Source organism: Falco peregrinus, chromosome 1 (assembly GCF_023634155.1).
Source record: "Falco peregrinus isolate bFalPer1 chromosome 1, bFalPer1.pri, whole genome shotgun sequence".
In the NCBI taxonomy this organism is placed as follows: domain Eukaryota; kingdom Metazoa; phylum Chordata; class Aves; order Falconiformes; family Falconidae; genus Falco; species Falco peregrinus.
Window position 1 is genome coordinate 66,867,755 of NC_073721.1, and position 19,728 is coordinate 66,887,482.

General features: G+C 51.1%; 1 protein-coding gene across 1 annotated transcript in view; it reads left to right on the plus strand.

Moving 5' to 3' along the window:
• Nucleotides 1-19,728, plus strand: part of LTBP2 (latent transforming growth factor beta binding protein 2) — a 73,904-nt gene that overhangs the window by 13,792 nt on the left and 40,384 nt on the right. Inside the window, exon 3 of the mRNA XM_027795976.2 lies at nt 963-1,206. Within this exon, the coding sequence (XP_027651777.2) occupies nt 963-1,206 (244 nt within the window). The remainder of the gene's footprint in view (nt 1-962; nt 1,207-19,728) is intronic.

Here is a 19,728-nt window from a genome sequence, read left to right on the forward strand (position 1 = left end):
GAAAGCCCAGCAGCTGTATGCAAAGGTGGTGGGATGTTAGATGCTCTGCAGCCTCCCTGGGGCAGTCCTGGGGAACGGGCCCTCAGCAGGAGCGGTGGCTGCATGTTTCAACCCATCCACAGGGTTCCCACGTGGCTGGAGGTTAATGTCCACCTTGTGTTGTACAATGAGGTTTCATTACCTTTCAGCCAGCTGGCCCTTTCCTGCTTTGAAGGACGACACTGTTTTCTGGTGCCTTTTCAATTACTCTTGCTCAGAACAACAAGCCTGGTCCTACCAGAGCGAGCTGTGGTTTCCTGGCTCTCGCTGGCTGGGTTATAAACCCAATTTGGCATCTGTTGACTTGGGAAGTGTTAGGGTCCGGCATATAATTAATAGCACTTTCCTCCTAGGGTGCAAACTGAAGCTGATGTGCTGTAATTAGGAACACACACAGGCTCAGAGGGTGATTTGGGCATAAAGTTAATGAACTGTAAGTCCCCATAGCTGCACCCATCACTGCAGAGGAATTTGAGAGCAGAGACTCCAAAATCATCTGTAGAGGGAGAGCTGGAAAGCTCTGCAGGGGACAGACAGGGGGGGGACCATGCAAATCAGACCCCAAAATGGACTAAAGGTAACAGGCAATCCTTTGCTTTGGGATTGAGGTCCTATTCAAGCCCAGAGCGCTATGGGCAGTGCTGGAGGCCATATGCTCTCTGCAGACCATGCTGCTCATTTCTGAGCTTTCTGAAGTGAGTGTTGTTGGGGAAGAGCTCTGCAGCGGGGAAAAGTGGGAACAGAAACAAGTCTCTGGTGGTCACCTTGCATTAGGGACCCACAGCAGCAGTAACACCGAGACTTTGAAGGTCACCTGTCTGCAGAGAGGAGATGGGACCGCTCCAGTTGTGCTGCCCCAGCTGGGTGCCACCACCATGGGACTAAGCTTCGTGTCCACTAACCACCTTTCTGTGTCTCCACAGCTGTTTGCGACCCACCGTGCCAGAACAAGGGCTCCTGCAGCCGCCCCCAGGTCTGTACCTGTCGCTCGGGCTTCCAGGGTTCCCGGTGTGAAGAAGTCGTTCCCGAGCAGGAGTACCACCCGCCTGGTGCTGCTGCTGCCTTCCAGACCCCAACAAGCTCCCTGCGGAGGAGGACCAGCATGGCAGGGCGGGATGCCTCCCTGCGAGGGGCTCAGGTGCCTGTCCTGCGGCACGTCCCAGCTGTGTAAGTCAAACCTGGTTCCCGACAGGATGCTCCCCCAAACCCACAGGCAGCTAATGCCATGCTCAGTCAGGCCACAGCCTCTGCTTCATGAGACCAGGCGCCTTGGCTCCCGGTGGAGGCTTCTCCCTGGGCTCTGGGAGCTTGTAAGCGGGTCAGGTCCTGCTGTCCCTCCAAGGGACTCAGTTTGTCCCCAGCACTGTGCCATGGTCCCTAGGCACATGCAGGAACAGGACAACCTAGTGATGGTCCTGTGGGGAAGGAGGACTGGGAAGCTCAGCAGTTTGCCCTTGTCCAGCTGTTGAACAGCCTTTGTGGTAGCAGCAGGGTGGATGGAGGAGCGGGTGTTAAACTTCTTTCCCAAGAAGATGTGTTTAGTGCAGTATGTCCGTGTAGTACCCACAGAAGAGTACATAGATCTGAGGTGTGCTATTAAGTGCTGGTATGAGCAAAGCGATGATACTCAGAGATGTCTGCTGGCAGACTCTAGTTGTTACTGAGCCATTTGTTCCATATTTTTGTGTCACCTTGCTGTGGTATTGGCCATTTTAGTACCCAGCCAGGTGCCTGCTTATTGGGTACGGAAGCAAAGATGCAGCTGTTGGAGCTCACAGAGGCTCCGTGAGTACATGTTAAACTCAGGGTGACAGCTGTGGCATCATCTGGTCCTTTTGGATGAGGAAAAGCTTATGGCTTCAGCCAACCTGCCTCAGGTCGGTGCTGAGGTGCTCTTGTACTCAAGGTGCAACTCCTCCACACTTTGTGTTTTGCAAAGCCCCACCGGGGTTTTTCTGCTGAAGGAGGTGGTGAAGGTGGGAAGGGTGGCTTTCCCGGGCAAGCACCGCTACTGTGCTGGCAGCTTGATGGGGATAGAGATGAGAATGATGCTTGCTGCTTTACAACAACCTACACATGTTATTTTTCTTAAAAATCACCTCTGCTTTCCTGTAAAGGTCCATGGATGCAGGAGCGAAGTGGCAGGCTGCACCACCCCTAAAAGTCCATGTCTTTCTTGCTGCTACTCACTCAGTTGCTGGGCCAGGTAGACTGGCTTTGTTGGTAGGCACCACAGCAGACAATTTGCATGTGGCTTCCAGCAGAAGTCCCTCAGTCATAGTCAGTAAGTCATTACAGGGGAAAAAAAAATGTTAGGTGTCTAACCAGGAGGTAACTTCAGTTTCTTCTTTTCTCCTCAGAGCTGTTTTGAATTTTTCTGACAGCATCACTTTGAACTGCCTGAGAGGGCAGTTCAGCCTTTGTTTTTCTGTACTCCTGCAAGTTGCTTTTAACGTGCCTGTTGCACCTAAAGTAGCTGTTGCCTTTCTGCCTCTTCTGAAGCAGAGGCAATGCATGGGCTGGAGACATTTCTAGACACTTACTCTCAGCCATCTACAATTTTGGAGGGGTTCAGATGACTGACGAGGAATTGACTGACACGAAGCAGTTCACTGAAGCCAGCATATCTTGATGCCCAAATGAAAGACTATCTGATGGGAACCAAATTCAGGCAAGGCAGAGGTGATGCTGGCAGGGAGAGGTGGCTGAGCCTCTGTCATTGCTGCCCGGAGAGAGGCTTGGTGCCTGAGCGAACATGCAGCCCTTGCATGTGCCTGCAATCCTGGTCATTGCTGACGAGTTTCCCCGCAGCAATGCCACCTCTCTGTGTGGAGGGACTGGAGGGGAGGGAGAGCAGTGCCCTTGGAGATACAGCACCTGTTGAAGGCTTTCCCAGTAAGGAACATGACCTCAGGCTCTGCACAGAGGACAGGGGGCTGTGCAGGCACTGGCAGAGCATTCCTGTCCAGAGAGTCAGACACAGCGTCTAGCGATCGCTGAGCTGGGATTGCTGAATGCCCAGCTGCCTGCTGTACCTTAAACCCTCTGGCACTGTCCCAGGGAAATAGGACTCCATTAAGGACCATGCCGTGCCCTTCCTCCTTCTCTCCCCATGGAGGCCATAGGATGTCACCTTATCCCATGTTTCAATGAGAGCATTTGATGTTTGTCCTTTGCAATAGCTGCAGGTAGAACCCTGGGACGTGTCGACCCCTGACTGCCTTCTGGAGCCATCCTCAGATTTGCCGAGACCGCTGTGCATGTCTCCAGGAGTGAGCTCTCACTGCCCCTCTGGGTGCTGTGCTGCGGGGTGCTGCCTTTCCTGCCCAGGCAATGCTTTGCAGGCAGGTCTGGGGCTGCCTGCACCCTGGCACTGGTCTGCATTGAAATGCCTCACTTTAGCCCCTGGACATTTTCCCGTACAATTCAGTTGCTTGGGTTTTGCCCACAGACCATATAACATATGGCGTGCAACTGGCATGACCTAAAAGTCTTGCTGCTGTTAGATGGGTTGTTTCCAAAATACTGTTGAGTGGCCGCTTCAGCCTGCCAACTTCTGGGCTAGCTGTGGAGCCTGCTGGAGTGAGCATCCTCAGCCGGAGGTGTGCTCTTGCTGCCTTTGCACCTGGGCGTGCCTTCCCGCTGCTTCCCTTGCACTGGTGTTAGTCTTCGTTTGGCCCCCCGGGTAAGTTGGCTCGGTTTAATAAACCAGCAAAAAAATTAACACAGCAAAATGAAGGATAATTTTTTTACCCTTCACTTCAGTGGGCTAAATTGGCTTTTTGAAAGGTGGTGAGGACCAGGAAAATTGGCTGGAATCACGAGGCTCGTGGTGGAGGGAAGGAAAGGAGCGGGCTCCCTTTTGGGGGGAAGCCTCTTATTAGGTTGGTCATTTGTCTAATGAAGCCATACGCTCAGACTTGTCTGAACTTGGAGCCTGCCTCTTGCAGTTACAACATCATCTCTTTCTGTGCTACCGCTAAAGTACTCTCTGTGCTTCTGCATCGGGCTTTCTCTGTACAGCTGGGCTGTAGCAGCAAAAGCAAGGAGCAGATTTGTCTTCCCAGAGCTACGTAGGTCTTGCTTATACTTGCAAGTATGAGGATCTGTTTAGGCAATGCAACCTCAGGGTCACCTTCACTGGAGTTCAGTTTGCTGCCAAATCTGAGAGGAACACCTTGGGCTTTCCAGTCCTTGGTCTTCTCCTGGATAAGGATGGGTTGTGCTGGTGAGACACTGACTTTTTCTAGTCAGCCCACCACGATCTCACAGCGGCTGGCTTGCTTGTCTGATTTGTCAGTAAGGAAGAGGTAGAAGAAATTCTTGGTGGCTCGGTGGACAGAGGACATTGGGTGGTTCCAGGTCAGTGGTTGTGAGAAGACTATGAGATCCAGGACAAACAACCAGTCCCTGATTTCCCTGCACATTCGCATTGCTAACAAGGAGGAGTTGCACAAGAGCGGGAGCTTATAGACCTCTAAACCTCATCTTGCTGTGCCAAGACAGGAAATCAGTTCTCACATGAGTGAATTTGCTTTCTCCTTTTGTTTACTTGTGTGTATATTGGCTTTATTTGTGTTTGTTTGTACGGAGGTAGCAATCAGGAGCTCTGAAGTCATGCACTACAACAGTGCTGTATTAGATGCTGTATAAACATGCAACAAAACCCATGAATCCTCCCTGGAGATCTGCTCTCTAAGCAGAGATGCCTTTGGTCTCAAAGTGTTTTGAACTGAGTCTTCACAGAGAGTTAGGAGAGCAGCCTCCCAGGTTATTCAGGAATTGCCCGGTCCAAAATATCCCCCACTTGCCTGAGTGATGGGTCTGCTTTAGAATTATTTATCTGCAGCTAGATGGACTTACTTATAATGACTGCCCTTTCACCATGGAGAGTAGCCTGGTCTGGGGGTAGGAAGTCTTTAGAAGTCTGGATGAGCCTATAAAGCCTTGGTGAAGGGCATGACCAGGCAGCTGCCTGTTTTCATGGCCCCATCTCTGGTACATATGCTCAGGCTCTCCAGAGCTCACGCCTGGAAACAGAAGCAGCGATGCCTTCTGTGGTTTCCCTGCCAGGAGAGCCCGGGAAGAGCAACTGTGACAGCAGGAGATAAGTTACTGTCTTCTGCCCTCTGCCTTGGTGAGAAGTAGCAGCTTCTTGACCAAGGGTTGTACCAGTCATACACAACTGGTTGTACGGGCTGATTTGTATTTGCAGCTGGTGGATGTGAAGGTTAGCAAATGGAAATGTGGGCATTCCCAGTGTAGCTGTCACAGATGCTTTTCCAGGCATGCAGGCAGTCCTGGGAAGATGTGGACGTGGACATCAGCCTGAGTGTAGTGCTAGGCACAGATATCTGTAGTGCTGCAATGTTACACGTAGTCATCAATGGCTCTGTTTGGAGAGGTACTGGGGAAGAATTACTGCATCCTTGGCTTGCCTATATGGTGCACACTATCTCTTCTTCCTGGGACTAAAGAAAAAAACTTGCCCAGCCTTACCTGAGCTCAGCACTTTCCCAGGGGTAGACATGGCTAGGAGAAGGGCAGCTCCAGGTTTACTTTGCTGACACCAGAGCTGGTGACGCTCCAGCCCTCATCCCTTCAAATACAGGCTGAGCAATGAGTACCACTTCCCGAGCCCCTTCAGCAGGCCATGGCGCAGCAGAGGTTTCAACTCGGGTGTCTGAGGGAGCCTGCGGGGACTTGTTAGCTGCTGCAGAAGCCGGGAGGCCCTCATGCTGTGCTGCTTGGAACAGGGAGTGCTCTGGAGAGCAGAATCCTGGGGGTGTTAGAGGCCCTCCCAGCATGGACTAGCTGCAAATCCTCCCTCTTCTTGATCTCAGCCTGAATCTCTGCCCGGAGAAGCAAAGCCCCGACAACGGATGATTGTGCGGGTGGAGCTGCACCTCAGCCCAGAAGCCGAGCTAAATGAAAACAGCTTTGTTTTCCTAAGGCTGGAGTATCAGCAGAATTCCTGTTTATTTAGCAGGGAGTGGAAAGGGCTTGCACCCCTGCCCTTCACCGTCAGGATGGACAGCCTCTGACCCCAGGCAGCATGTGAGGAGGGTTCTGCTGCTGCCACCTGAGCAGGTCCCTCCTGCAGGAGTGCCAGGCATAAACCTGCAACCAGCGTCTATGCAAGGGAGCCGTGCTGCCCAGATGGGATGTGTGCACTGGATGGGGGCAGCCTGGGGAGCAAGGCATCCTTCCTCTTCACAGAAAAGAAGAGATGACTGGGACCTGCAAAGCATTTTCCCAGCATCCCAGGCAAGGGAAAAGGACATAGCTGTGGTATAAGGTGCTGAGACACTGTGAAGGCAGCTTAATGTGGCTAAGCTCTTGAGGGCAGGGAGCTTCCTCTGAGAGGGCTCTGTTTAGGCGGGGCAGTTGCTGGGAGTTGCCTGGTGTTTTCGGGATGGAAAAGGAAGAAGGCTGAGTTGTGACATGCCCACCCCACTGACTCCTATCTCAGAGCCTCCTCTCCAGCACCCTGGAGGAAACATCTCCTCCCTTCCTGATGAGAGGAAGGGCTATATGCAGCCCTCAAGGAGTTGTGGCAAGCACTCCTGGCCTGGGGACACTGGGAACCTCATGCCAGCAGGGAGGTTCTGCCAAAATCGCTATTCTCTCTCCTGGAAGCAAAGGATGAGGAACAGCAGAAAGCAAGCAGAAGGCAGGATCTTGGGTGTGCAGCAGAGGTTGCTGGATGAAGTATATTTCTTCCCTTTTGAATATTGGCTGAAACCAGCTCCTGTTCTGATGTCAGCCAAGTATCTAGCATGGTCCTTTGCAGAGGAGAGCAGGGCCCATGGCTGGATGTAAACCTCTCCACCCTCGGGTGGCCATACAAAACATGGTGTTGAGAACTGTGGCTTAGCAAAATCAGCTTGATTAGCTTGTTGTCATTGAGGACTAGCAGATAAAATGAAAGTTCATTGCAAGATCACTTGCTTTTTAAAGATGCTGCTCCAAACAGAGACAGATTTGTCTGAATTGTTAAAGCAGGATCTGGGGCCTCTTGTCTTGCCAGCTTTGAACTTTCCACATTTATGAGAAAAAGGCGAGCTTTCTTACTGGCTTACTTGGGTTGCTGCCAAATGTCCGGGACTGTTTGCCCACAATATATGTAGTACTAGAGGGAGGTCTATACTAGCCACATACTTCCTGAACACACCTCTGTACACTTCTGCTGGCTTTACATTTATGAGGGGTACAATTTATTGATACCCAAACAGCAGAGAAACTAAAAGCTGACCCTGGCTGAGAAGCTCCCCTCGTGTAGGTGCATCCTCATGGCACGGGCTGTGCCAGGTTTCCTACTTTGCTTGGGATGGGTCCAGCCCAGGAGATCCATAGTGTGTGATGTTGAATTCCTTGGGTAAAACACTGGTACCAGCCTTGCCTTCTGCCACTGCGGTATCTATATGCCCATTACTTGAATGACATATTTTCCTAGTGCAGATAAGCCCTAACTGCAGCTTTCTACCTTTGACAATATATTTTTCACAGGATGGCCAAGCGTTTACATTCCTTGATCCAGAGCGAACTTTGAGTAGATATCCAAGACCTTGTTAAAAAATTGAAACTAAAAAGCTGGTGCCAGTCTGTGTGAGAATATGTGAGAAGAAATTCCACTCAGGGCAATGAGATCGCCATAAGCTCTAGATCTCGGCCCCCCTCCTGCCTTGACATAGTTGAAAGCCCTTGGCAAGCTGGCTGGGAAGCCTAAAGGAAACACTCAAGCTACCCAAGAGGAGCATAAATGTAATTTTTCTTATATAAAAATACTTCTATTTTTAAATTACATGATACACCTTCTCTAGCCTGGCACCAGCTACAGTTGCTCTACTTTCTAGTGTTTTAAAGCTGTCAGCACCATTCTGGTTTATGTGTTTTATGTATTTACTTTCTAGGGGGTTGCGTACGCTTCAGAGCAGCAGGAGGATAGCTGGCTTTTCAGGCTCCTTTTAAAACTCCAAATATGGGCTTTATATTAGGCCTGTTCATCTGCACCTCCTTGGGAGCCATTCCTATAGCTTAATTCAGGCTCTAGGCTTTGCGAGAAAACGGTCAAATGCACTTTTCCTTCTAACTGAAAGAAAAGTCCTGCTACTGTCAGCTTAGCTTGAGAGTACATGCAAGAGAGCAGGGTGCAGGGCAAATGCATTGTATGTGTGGTGGGTGAGGTAGTACAGAAAATCCAGTTTATAGCCTATTTTATATACTATACATATAGCATTTGGGACCTTTATGACAATACCATTTATAAAGCAGTTGTATAAAAAAGAAAGATGTTAGAAGAGCGCTAACACCACACGATCAAATGCTGGAGAGCTTTTCCCCAATGCCTGAATTAGGATTGTCATCCAGCTTGCTTTTAGCTCCCTTGTGCACATGAATTACGCTGCACTTTCCCATACCTGACTGTGTGCTGCCTTATTTGGTTTAAGCTGGTACTTAAGCAAAATCAAAGCTGTTCTCTTTGGTTTCAAGTGCTTTCCACAAATCACCAAGTGCTGGCAGGACACAAGGGGTGAATTGAAGTTGATCTGGTACAAGGAGCGGTTGAAATGCAGGTGTAGAATTCTCCATGTAAAATATGCTCGCTTTCTTCTTTAGTCAGAAGCATCCTGAGAAATGCTTCCCTGAGCGCTTGGTGCTGGATGGGATTGGTATCCAGTTCTCCGCACCACCTCATTATTGTCTCACTTGCGTGGGGACTCTCTTCGGGGACATACAGAACCTAAACATATAGGCAGGCATTAAGAAGAGATTCAGACTGGAAAAATATTATCTGTTACAGCTGAAGGAAAAAAATTCTCCATGGGAGGAAGAAATATGGAAGAAGGAGAGGCTGAGATTTTGCAGAGTAGGATTGAACAGCAAATTAGGCAGCAGAGAGTAATGCGTTGCGGCTGCATGCTGGAGGCCGGTGGTGCTTAGGACTTTGGAGGCAAAAGCCCTGAGTCTCATGGGTTTTTTTCCTGTGTACCCTGGGGTCCTGCACTGAGTCAAGGTATTCTTTGTCGCTAGAAAAGATCTTGACAAATTGGAAGGAATTCTGAGAACTACAAAAGGAGGGAGGGAGGGAGCTGAGGGGAATGGTTAACAGACCCACATCTGCAAAACTGAGCCAAACGCTGGCCTTGGAGGATGGGGAGCATACTTGGAGGCTGAGGCTATCTAGAGGGGGCAGGTAGGGTGTATTAGGTTGCCTGTGGCCTTGGCAGGGTGGCCATGCTAACTTTTCAGCTACGAGGCTTTCTATGACAGCGAAGTGCCAAACTTTTCCAGGGATGTAATGACAGGTTGATAACGACACTGGAGCTTTGCCTTCTCCATCGCTTTGGAGCTGTGCTGCTGAGGAGCTGGAGCCCTGGCACTGCCAAGGCAGGCGCAGCCCTTCTGCCTGCTCCAGATCCCTTCCCACTGGGGATGCCATAAAGCCTGCTCCTTCCTGCTGGTCCTTGGTGTGGCTACTGAAGGCCACGAGGGAGAGGTGTGAGAGCAGATTTGTGGTCACAGTACTCTGGAAGCACTGGCTTTGCTACCAGGCATCATGCACACGTGGCCAGGAGCACTCCTGGTCCCCAGCCAGGCTCTGACTGGTGAGCAACTGGAGAGATGGAGCCAGTGCAGAACAGTACAGAATAAAAATCACCAGGATGGTCGTTCCCTGGCAGGGCTAAGACTTCAAGAGTGGGCGGCAAAGTGTCACATCCCAGCACAGCTCTCATGGCTGGAGGGCTTCAGGTGAGGGAATCCTATGTGTGGCTGGGGATGGAGAGATGTGAGGGGACCTAACTACATTGAGCTAATAGATCCGAAGGCCAGGGTGTCCTGATGGCTGTTCAACCATTGTTTTAGCTTAAAATATGTCTCAGATCTGCAGCGTTCCCAGGGTGAGTGGGAGGCTTCCCGGCACCTCCTGCTGCAGGTGGAAAACCTCCGCTTCTCCAGATGAGAGGACTACACACATCTCTTCTCCACCCTGTTGCTCTCATGCCCTCTGTGTGTGTGTGCAGCCACCAGCTCTTCACCCCCCTCACACGCCTGCGATGAGAGGCTTTGCCTGCCCTCTCCATGTCCCGTGTAACGCAGGGGGCAGGCAGCTGGCTCCCCTCGCTCCCCGGGGTACGTGTGGGCACGAGGATGAATAGGATAAAGTGTTTCTTAGGGCTTTGAAGCTGGCAGCCCAGTGGAGGGGGTGAGTGTTTCTAGTCAACAAGATGGAAATGAAACTCAAGTGCTTGTTTGCTCCCTGCTGTAGGGGGGAGGCGAGTGACCTCCCCGCAGCTGGCGGGCAGCTTTTCTCTGGCTGATGTCTCTGCAGCAGGTTTCATTAGATGGAGCCTGGTCCTCAGCTTGCAGCTGTTGTGTCTTGTGGAGACAGAGGGCCTTTTGGGCTGGAGACCTCAGTGTGCTTGTGGGCACAAGGGCAGGTTGATTTGTTGCCCTCTCCTCTTGCATGCCTCTGCTCTAAACACAGCTCCCTCCCTTGCCAGGCAGGACCCTGCTGCTCACTGTGCTGGAGAGCACAGGGAGGAGCAGAGGGGCAGTGAGGGCATTGCTGTGGCCAGTGCTGGTGGCTGAATCCTCTGTGGGGTGGTCACGTCGCACAGCAGACAACTCAACTCTCCAACTGTGCCAGCATCTTACGCCCAGTTTTGTAATGGTGCAAAAGCTGTGGCTGTGGGGTGATGCCTGCAGTAAGATGGTGCCACTGATGGAGACCTTCATCTGATGGCAGTTGTTAGGACAATCCTGGATGGGTCTCTTCTCACCATGGTGTGAGAGCAGCTATGCGACTGCCTCTGGCAGCAGTGCTGTGCCTGTTGATCACGGTGCCGAACACCAGCTGCTGCAGGCAGGCAGGGGAGCCAACTGGAGCAGCTTTCTCGCTGTTTCAGCCCGAAGGAGTGTGCGGCTGAGCTGAGGAGAGCAGGGCTGCACAGCCGCCCGTCTCGCCTGCCACTCACCGCACACGCCGCGGGCCAGCCTGGGTGGTTCTGCCAGAGGGGTGGTAGCTCGCCTGGCCTCCCTCCCTGCTTTAGTCTATGGAGTGTGCAAGGTTTGGCCCAGACGTGGCATTTGTAATCAAGTAGCCTGGCCTGGTTCCTCTGCTGGCTCCACTTGAAACTCAAGAGTGGTTGCAGGCTGCATTTTGATTTTTCTGGGAGGCATTGGCCCGCACTTCAGCTCCGGAGACGGGAAGATTGCAAACAGCTCTTCATCATGCTTGGTATTTGGAAATCACAGTTCTGGTGATTTTATGGGTCAGCGCTAAGGTCTGATGGATCCAACCAGGGGTGCGATCTGCCACTCCTAGTGACAGCCTGGTGCCGTGCCCTTGCTCAGGGCATGTTCCTGCAGCCTTGCTGGGCCAGGCAGATGCTGTTCCCATGCTTGGAGAGCTGGACTTCTTCCAGGGAGTCAGTTGCTCACTCCCTAATACATGAGAGCAAAGAAAAGCACTCACAAAGTGGTGGGTGGCATGTGTGGCACGTGTGGCAGGGGAAGGGCATTTAATGTCAGCAGAGAGCAGTGTGGAGATGTGTGAGCAGCCACTTTGGCTAAGGAGAAAATTAGACCCCCAGAGACTGGTTAAAAAGAACCTGTTAGCTGTCTGTGTGCTTAGAGAGGTTCACTTATGTGGTGTCTGGCAACTCCTGAGCAGATAAAAATAGAATTCACAACCCATCTCCTTCTCCCTATGTGTTCTCATGCACTACATGGTGGGCTGGGAGCTGGCTCGGGTGGCCCTAGAGCACTGGCACTGCTCTGGGGGCCAGAGGAAGGAAGATGCCAGGGTGACGGTGGTGGAGAGACTGAACTTGGTAGCATGGGACAGACACCTGGTGACTTCACTGTCTCACAGACTTGCACATCTGTTGCTGCGATTTGTAGTGAGAGATCCAGAGAGATATCAGCCAGCTACTGGCACATATATCAAGCAGAGCAGGGAGCTGGAGTTGCCACTGCAAGGTGGCACAAGAGACAGCCCAGAACGAGAGCCATGTGGGCTCTGGGGGAGCCCCTTGCTAGCCATGGTGAGGGATAGTGGTGGCATCCAGCTGCTGGAATGACATGGCTCCTGGGCTCGTGCCAGCAGCATTGAGTGTGCATGTGGGGCAGGGAGTCTGACATGTGTTCCTGCCTGTGCAAGCCCCGCTTTAACAGTGCTCTTTGTGCCCAAGGCAAAGGGTGTTGTCATTGGCATGTCTGTCCACAGGAGCTCTGGAGGCATCCCAGGGGAGGGAGGATTTCCATGACTTCCTGCTTGCCTGATGACCTGACTGTGTGTGAGTTGTGCCTGTGGCACTACAAGGTGTCAGGTGAACATTCCAGGGGACACCTTGGCAACTGAGATCTGTTGTGGTAAGCAGTAGGGTTGCCACTGGCTTGCATGTCCCCATGAGGGTCCATACGCCTGTGTCTGGTGTCCCATCTGGTATGAGATCTGGTTGCAGGTAACTGTGAATCGGGCACGAAGGTGCCTGGATGGTCATTGCTGTGGCCTTCATGGTACACAGGTCCTGCGTGGCTCAGCCAGGAAGGTCTCCTGCCTGGGCGAGGCTGGTGGCAGCTTCTCCTGGGCAGGAGACCTTCCTTTGCCTTCCACCAAACCCTGGGGAACAGGGGGCATCGGATGCCGGTGTCTCCCTCACTTGTATGGGGGGTACCGGGGCTGAAGGCAGCCGCAGGAGAGATGGTGGGAAGCCTGAAGCGGGCAGGTTTCAGAGCTATCTCTGCTGCTCCTGGGGAGGATAATAAACTGAGCCAGGATTTATGGACATAATGTGGGTGGGCTTGAAGTCAGGTGTCTTGTATGGTGTGGTTTCCCCACTCCTCCCTGAGCCCTAACAGAGCTGTCTTCCTTGTCAGCATGTTTGTGAGCTAATTGATAATAAACTTGAGTGGTCTCTAAGCAATGCCTCTCCTGTGCTCTGGGGCCTGCAGGCTGAGCCATGAATCCCATCTGCCTGCTGGGGAACCTGTTTGGAGTCCAAGAAATGGGAAGTTTCTGGTCTGTGGTCAATTTGCTGCTTTCCAAGGCTGGCTGCTTCTCTCTCCCCCTGTAGACACAGACGCTGGTGTTGAGGCTGCCCATTCTTCTGCGATGCTTTAGTGGAAAATCAGCAACTGCCGAGCATTACAAAGGGGGAAGTGAATCACTGATTTTGGTCCCTGTGGCCCCAAGCAGGGAGGGCGTCTAGCCAAAGGGACAGGCGGATGGACAAGACAGACACCGAGTATATTGTTCGACATTTTAAAACCAGAGGAGAACTCGCCTGTTGTCCTGGCAGGTTATCAGGGGCTGAGCATGACTCAGCCCCCGTCCTGGCTGAGCCCTCTCGCCTTGGAGCCGTGTGTGCAGGCTTCGGGCTGGAGGAGCTGGGGTGGGCTTACCAGTGCCACAGCGGTTTGCCTCCGGGGGACCCTGGTCCCAGCCCCGCAGGCACATGCTGCCTCGCTGGGTGGTTAGAGGCAGCAGCTACATCCCAGGCAGCAGGCTGGTTGTGTCTGGAGAGATGGAGCTTGCTAAGCTCCGGCCCTGGGGTGGGCATTTCTGGACCCTGGGAAGATGGTTTCTTCTCTGAGGTCTGCTTATCTGCAGCTTTGCTTCGGCTAGCGCTGCCCCACTCCGTTGTTGCCCTCCTGGGAATTGCTGTATGGTCTCTGACATCTCTCCCTGGTGCTTAGCAAGGTGTGGGTTTGTTTCCAGCTGGGAGGGTGACTTTCCAATCCCCATCTGGCCAGTCCTTGCCTTGTCTGGGGTTAACACCCCTCCCCGCTGACTGCCCCGTCCAGGATTCACGTTCTCCGCAGCGCCTCGGGCCGCCCACCCCACCATGGTCAGTCAGGCTTTGGCTGGGGAGAGGGCGAGGCAGGCTGGATGAAAAACCAGTAATACCCCTGTGGCACTTGGCTCTGCGTTTCCTTTACGCAAACGCGGAAAAAACACCATTTCCCAGCTCACGAGCGATCTGGCCAAAGTCAACAGTTGGATGCAGAGCAGCCGATAGAAACTAAATCCAGGAAAGACTGAGGTGTTGCTGCTGGGGAGAGGGAAGTGCTTTGAAGACTTTGCCACCTTTGCCTCCAGTCCCAGGGAGGACGGCTGGCCTCAGGTCACTAAGAGAAGCCACAGCTGTGTACCCACCTGGATTCCCTGTGGTTTTTGCTTACCCAGAGAACCACGGTCACCAAAAGAGTTCAGAGGTTTGAAAAATGCTTTCCATATACAGTGAGTCAGAAAAACTGTATTGTCTTCCGGAGCCTGTGGTCTCAGTGACTTTGTTATTGTGATTCTGTGTACTTAGTCTTGAAATGGCAGGCTTTTTTAAAAAAATGGATGATTCAGAAAACAGTGGTCCTCATGTTGACCTGTGTGGTTGCCAGGAGCCTGCTAGCTCGGTCTTCTGCTTGCTGTCCTCAGTGGGGTGAGAGATACCTCTCATCTCCTCTGGGCAGGGAACAGGCATCTTGCAAGTTCATCTGGGGGAATACAACATTTTTGTAACTGTCTCAGTGGTGCCCAGTGACAGGACAAGGGGCAACGGGCACAAACTGCAGCACAGGTGGCTCCACCTGAATATGAGGAAAACTTCCTTGCTTTGAGGGTGACCAAGCCCTGGGACAGGCTGCCCAGAGAGGCTGTGGGGTCTCCTCTGGAGGTGTTCAAAACCCACCTGGATGTGACTCTGTGCAGCCTGCTCTGGGTACACCTGCTTTAGCAGCGGGTTAGACTAGATGATCTCCAGAATTCCCTTCCGATCCTGACCGTTCCGTGATTCTGTGTTTCCTCTAGCCTGCTGTCCCTAAAGCAAATACAGTGCAGAGTGCAACTGATAACAAAACCTATTTAAAACAGAGCCTTTATACACAGACAAAGGTGCAGTGGCAGGTGTGCAGATCCCTTGCTGGATGTCATACAGGTGTTATTTGGATCCTGCAGGAATGTGTAGCACTAGAATGTAAGGAACCAGGTCTCCCTCAGTTCTCCTAACTTCTGTCATGTGTCCTCAGGAGCTTATGGGGAGTTCAGGTCCTTGACCTGCATCTCAGAAGAGAGCAGCTACGAGTGCTTTATTGAGTAGTTTTGAACGGCTGCAGGTGTGGGTCAGCCTGCTTGCACAGCTGCCTTCCAGCCCAAATCTTTTTAAATTTTAATTAATGCCTAATACCTATAGGAGTGAAACTTTCCACATGCTGGTGACTGAGGTCTCTCAGCCAGTGACCTTTCAGCTGTCAGCCCGCTAGAGATCAGCAGGAGCACACACATTCATGCACCTGGAAGGAGATCACTTTTCCCTCTACCTTCCCTCCTTGACCTGTGTTTTCCCCTGGACCGCTGCTGCTGTTAGCTGGACACCACAGAGGTGGGTGCCCCAGGACAGCTCAGAAGGAGAGGTGTCCTAGGAGTCTGCACACTGTTTCTGCCCCACAGGCTGTGCCTGACACGGAGAAAGCTGTCAGCAGCTCTGACAGATGAAGAGCAGGGAAACCAGCTGCTTGGCAGGCGGTCGCCCGTAAAGGAAGAGACCACTGCCTCTTTGCAGAGATCTGTGCTGGCCATGTGCCTGGCTGGAAGAGTGGAAGTGAGTAATACCATGCTGAGGGAGGCTGTAAGACTGAATGAATGTGAAGCCCTGGGACTATTAAGTGTCTCAGAACATAGTGCTTGAGGTGTCAACCTCCTCTGCCTCCTCCCCGAGCAGGTGGAGGCATGGGGAGTGGTAGCACAAGCTCCCCACTCTGCTGGTTTGGAGCTGCCCCGTCTGTTTCCCATCCTCGCTGTTACCCCTAGGACAGCCACACCAGTCAGAGAACTTGTGCTAATGCGGATCCCTGGGAACTGGACAAGCTCCAGACAAATATAAAGATCCACCAAATGGTATGGGATTGCTAATGCCTTCTGGCCAGGTCTGTACTGATGTGGTGCGCTCAGGTTCGTTTCCCAAGACCCTTCAAGCAAGCCAGTCCCCATATGCCCGGCGTGGACTGACTGTGAAGGTTTGGAGAGGAAAAGCTCTGGTTTGCATTCCCTGACCATAAGCCAGCTGCTTGGCGTGACTTGGAGATGGATTGGGACTGACAAACTGAGATGGAAAGATGCCTTTTGCCATTGATTTCTGTGGCCCGGGGTTGGATGGTGTTACTCAACACAGTCCACAAATCCCAGAGCTCATCCGCCTAGAATAGAACCAAATAAACAAATTAATTCAAAGCAAATCTGCTTCCCCCTGCTGTGACACACACTAGAAAGCTTTGCCAACAGGATCCCAGTAGGATGGCTTTTCCTCAAGTGTTGCAATCTATGGAGTAATGTTCTTCCTCCATTTTTCCTTTGGGAAGTTGGCACTGCCCCTCATAGCAAGCACACATAATCCACTTTTCTTTGTAACTGAAATGCTAATGATTGTTTTATTTAAAGCTGTTTATATGTTGGGTTTTTTTGAAACAAAATCTGATGATCCTGGGAATGACAGGAGTTGTCCCTAAAGCCAAAGGGTGGAATTCCTTCAGGCAGGCAATGGGTAGCCTCCAGCCGAGCCCTGATACTTGCACGTAGCATGCTGCCATCCTCAAGGATAGATACGATGTACTTTCAAGCACAAGAGCTGCTATTTCCCTGTCTTATGCCACCAGTCACTTCCACCCAGTGACTCTTCAGAACTCGGGGCTGAAGTTGCCTTCAAGTGACCAGCACTAGGACAGTGAGCATTGCTGGACTGGGGAACTCTCACTTTTTTCCCTTGGGGTGCTTCCATCTATGCAGTAAAAGGCCTTGGAACCCCAGCCACGTTGGGGTCTGTCAGCAGGCATCAAAGAACAAATGTGCCTGAGCTTCCAGGGTTTCATAGCTCTCACCTAGCCTCCCTAGAGCTCCACACGGCTTTTCCTTTGTCACTAACAAAACCAGCAGTAGCGCACCAGGCAACAAAGCAGTAGGCAACAGGCACCAGAAGTTCCTTCACTGGCAGCAGGGCTGAATTAGTAGCTCAGAAATGTGTGAGCAGGTCATGCCTGACCCCCATGGCCATCAGGGGTAGGTGGTACTCCTGCAGAATCTCAGGAGACCTTCTGAAAGAGGCTGGCAGGGACTGAGGTAGGACTGAAACAAAGTTCACTTTTCTGCAATTATTCTGGTTAGCTTTGCAGATTACTGAAAAACAAGCAATGTTTGCTGCCCTCGTCTCAGTTTAGAGCTTGATTTTAACAAGACAACGAACACTTTTATCAGCAGGCATCTGTGCTCTTTGGCCAATCCCACTTGCTCAGTCTCCATCCCTGAATGACCAGACTCCAAACAGCATACGAACCTCCAGCCTGCCAAGCTGGGTGTCTGCCCAGCAGCAGGGGTTACCTGTGCTGCTGCTTCTCAGAACTCCCACTCGTGCCCCCTCCCAGCAGCTCAGCCCTCATTTTCAGGGTTTTCCTTCATTAGAAACAATTAGGTAATGCATGTCCAGACCGGGGACCTCTGTCTCTGAAATAAAACTGTTCATTCTTGGATTCCTACAGCTCAAGGCCAGAAATGATCAATAGATCAATACATAACCTGAAATTGCCTTCAGGACAGCACAGATTATGCATCTTTATCTAGTTATATTTGCCCTGTTCCAGTGATGTCTCATCGCCCAGCAGTATGCTTTCCTCTCCTGAAGCAATGATATGGGGAGCTGGGGAATCCACTGCTGGGGTGTTTTTTGCAGAAGGAAAACAGCTACGGTGCTGCGTGTGGGTGTGAATTCTAGTAGGGAATCATTTGGCTTTGGTTTGCAGATGTTGTTATATGACTTGCCTTTCTCGGTTAGATTACAAGGCTCTTTACACCCAGCATTTTGTTCCTGTGGAGAAACCTGTGCCCTGTAATCAGAGCACCTCTTCATCTTCTTTTTGCTAAATTGAAGAGATGGAATACTTTAGGTTTCTTGCAGAAAGGCATTTTCACCAACCCTCAAATTACTTTTGTCATGTTTTTTCCCATATCCTCTCCGGTTTTTCAACAACCCTTAGAAGATGTGACATACTTAGTTCAGATCAGCACTAGATGTGATATTTTAGCATATATACACCCTGCTGAGATGAGGATGTGTAGGGAGGCAAAAATACCTCCCTGTTCCTGCAGTGTTTCACTGCCCTTATATCAGGGCATTGAATTGACAGTTCATATTTAATAGCTTGTCATTACCCCCCAAAATCGTTTCAGAATTGCTGTTTGCCAGGATTGCCTCCTTCTATCTGCAGCTGCTGCCTGCATTCCTTCTTCCTTGAAGTGCAATTCTGCATTTGGCTCTATTAAAATCCCATATTGCTTGGATGGATTTGCCCTCCGCAGTGATCCAAACTTCTCTGTGCGATTGCTCTGTTCTCATCACGATACACCACATTGCAAATTTTTGTGTCAGCAGCACACATTATCAATGTCGTTTGTATGTTTATTTCAAAATGAAAATATTTATTTCCAGATGAAATCCTTGAATCTTGCCAGGCCTCGTACGGATCACCCTGGAACCCATCTAACTCCCTCCCCGGTGACAACTGCTTCTTGTGTTCTGTCACACAGCCAGTTTGTTATTCATTTCACATGTGCCTGATTGACATCGTACTGCCCTGTTTATTTTTTTATCGGAATAGCATGTCTCTCAGCCTGCCGGTGTGCATGCATGTATGTAATTCTATTGAATTATGAAAACGGACTCCTTTGACAAGTGGTTCTCCATAGACCCCACTGACTAGACCTCACTTCTGTGTGCCTTTCCTTTAGTTCCCAATTAATTGACCCGTGTGTCATCTTTTCCATTCCGTTGTTCAGAGCTGATTTTGGGCTCACTGGCTTACAGCTACCTTGTGTGTTGTGCTTGACCTCTTTGAATACCGGCACAGCATTAGATCCCTTTCCATCTCCCCAGATTTTACTGTTATTCCAAGCTATCCAAGCCAGGAATGTCAGTGAGCCAGAGCTGCTGTAGCCAACTCTCGTTGGATCATCCAATCCTGTTGGGTTTAGAAATCTGTGTTCCCTGTAGACACTGTAACACCTCCGCTGTGCCCACTGTGACAGGGAAGTTTATAAAAACCATAAAATGGGATGGACCTCTCTGGGCACTTTGGTGGGACAGGGCTAGCCTCTTTGCCCCAGCCATTCCGTCAGAGATGGAAGTGTTGGATAGGGTATGCAGAAGACCTGTTGGTGTAGTTTGGTTTCAGAGGCATCCAAGGCTGGGACTTTCAAAGAAACTCAAGGGGTGTACAGGCAGCCAACCTATTTTGGCCCATGGTGTAGTAAAGCCTTTTTCCTTGAGTGAGGAAGACATTTGCTGGTAAGTGCAAAGCATCTTCTTGGAGGTTTAGTGCTGCCAGTCAGTGAAAGGGAATGGGAGCAAGTGCAATGGAGCACAATGTGCTCTTCTGATGGTTTGATTCAAAGAGCTCTGCCTAGCAGTCTACATGGCTTTATGAAAGAGTGTAAGAAGTGTGATCCTGTGAGCTGTTTTCCCCAGAAAACACCAAAAGCCATAAAAGCAGTTACTGCAGAAAATTGTACTCTGCACTTACAGGGCTGAGTTCTTCGTCATTCTCTCATTTGTGACTCTCATGGGCCAAGTTTTGTTTATTTGCTTGGCCTGACTTCTCTTCTGAGTGCCTCACTGGTTCTTCAGTGTTCATTTGGGACTGGGA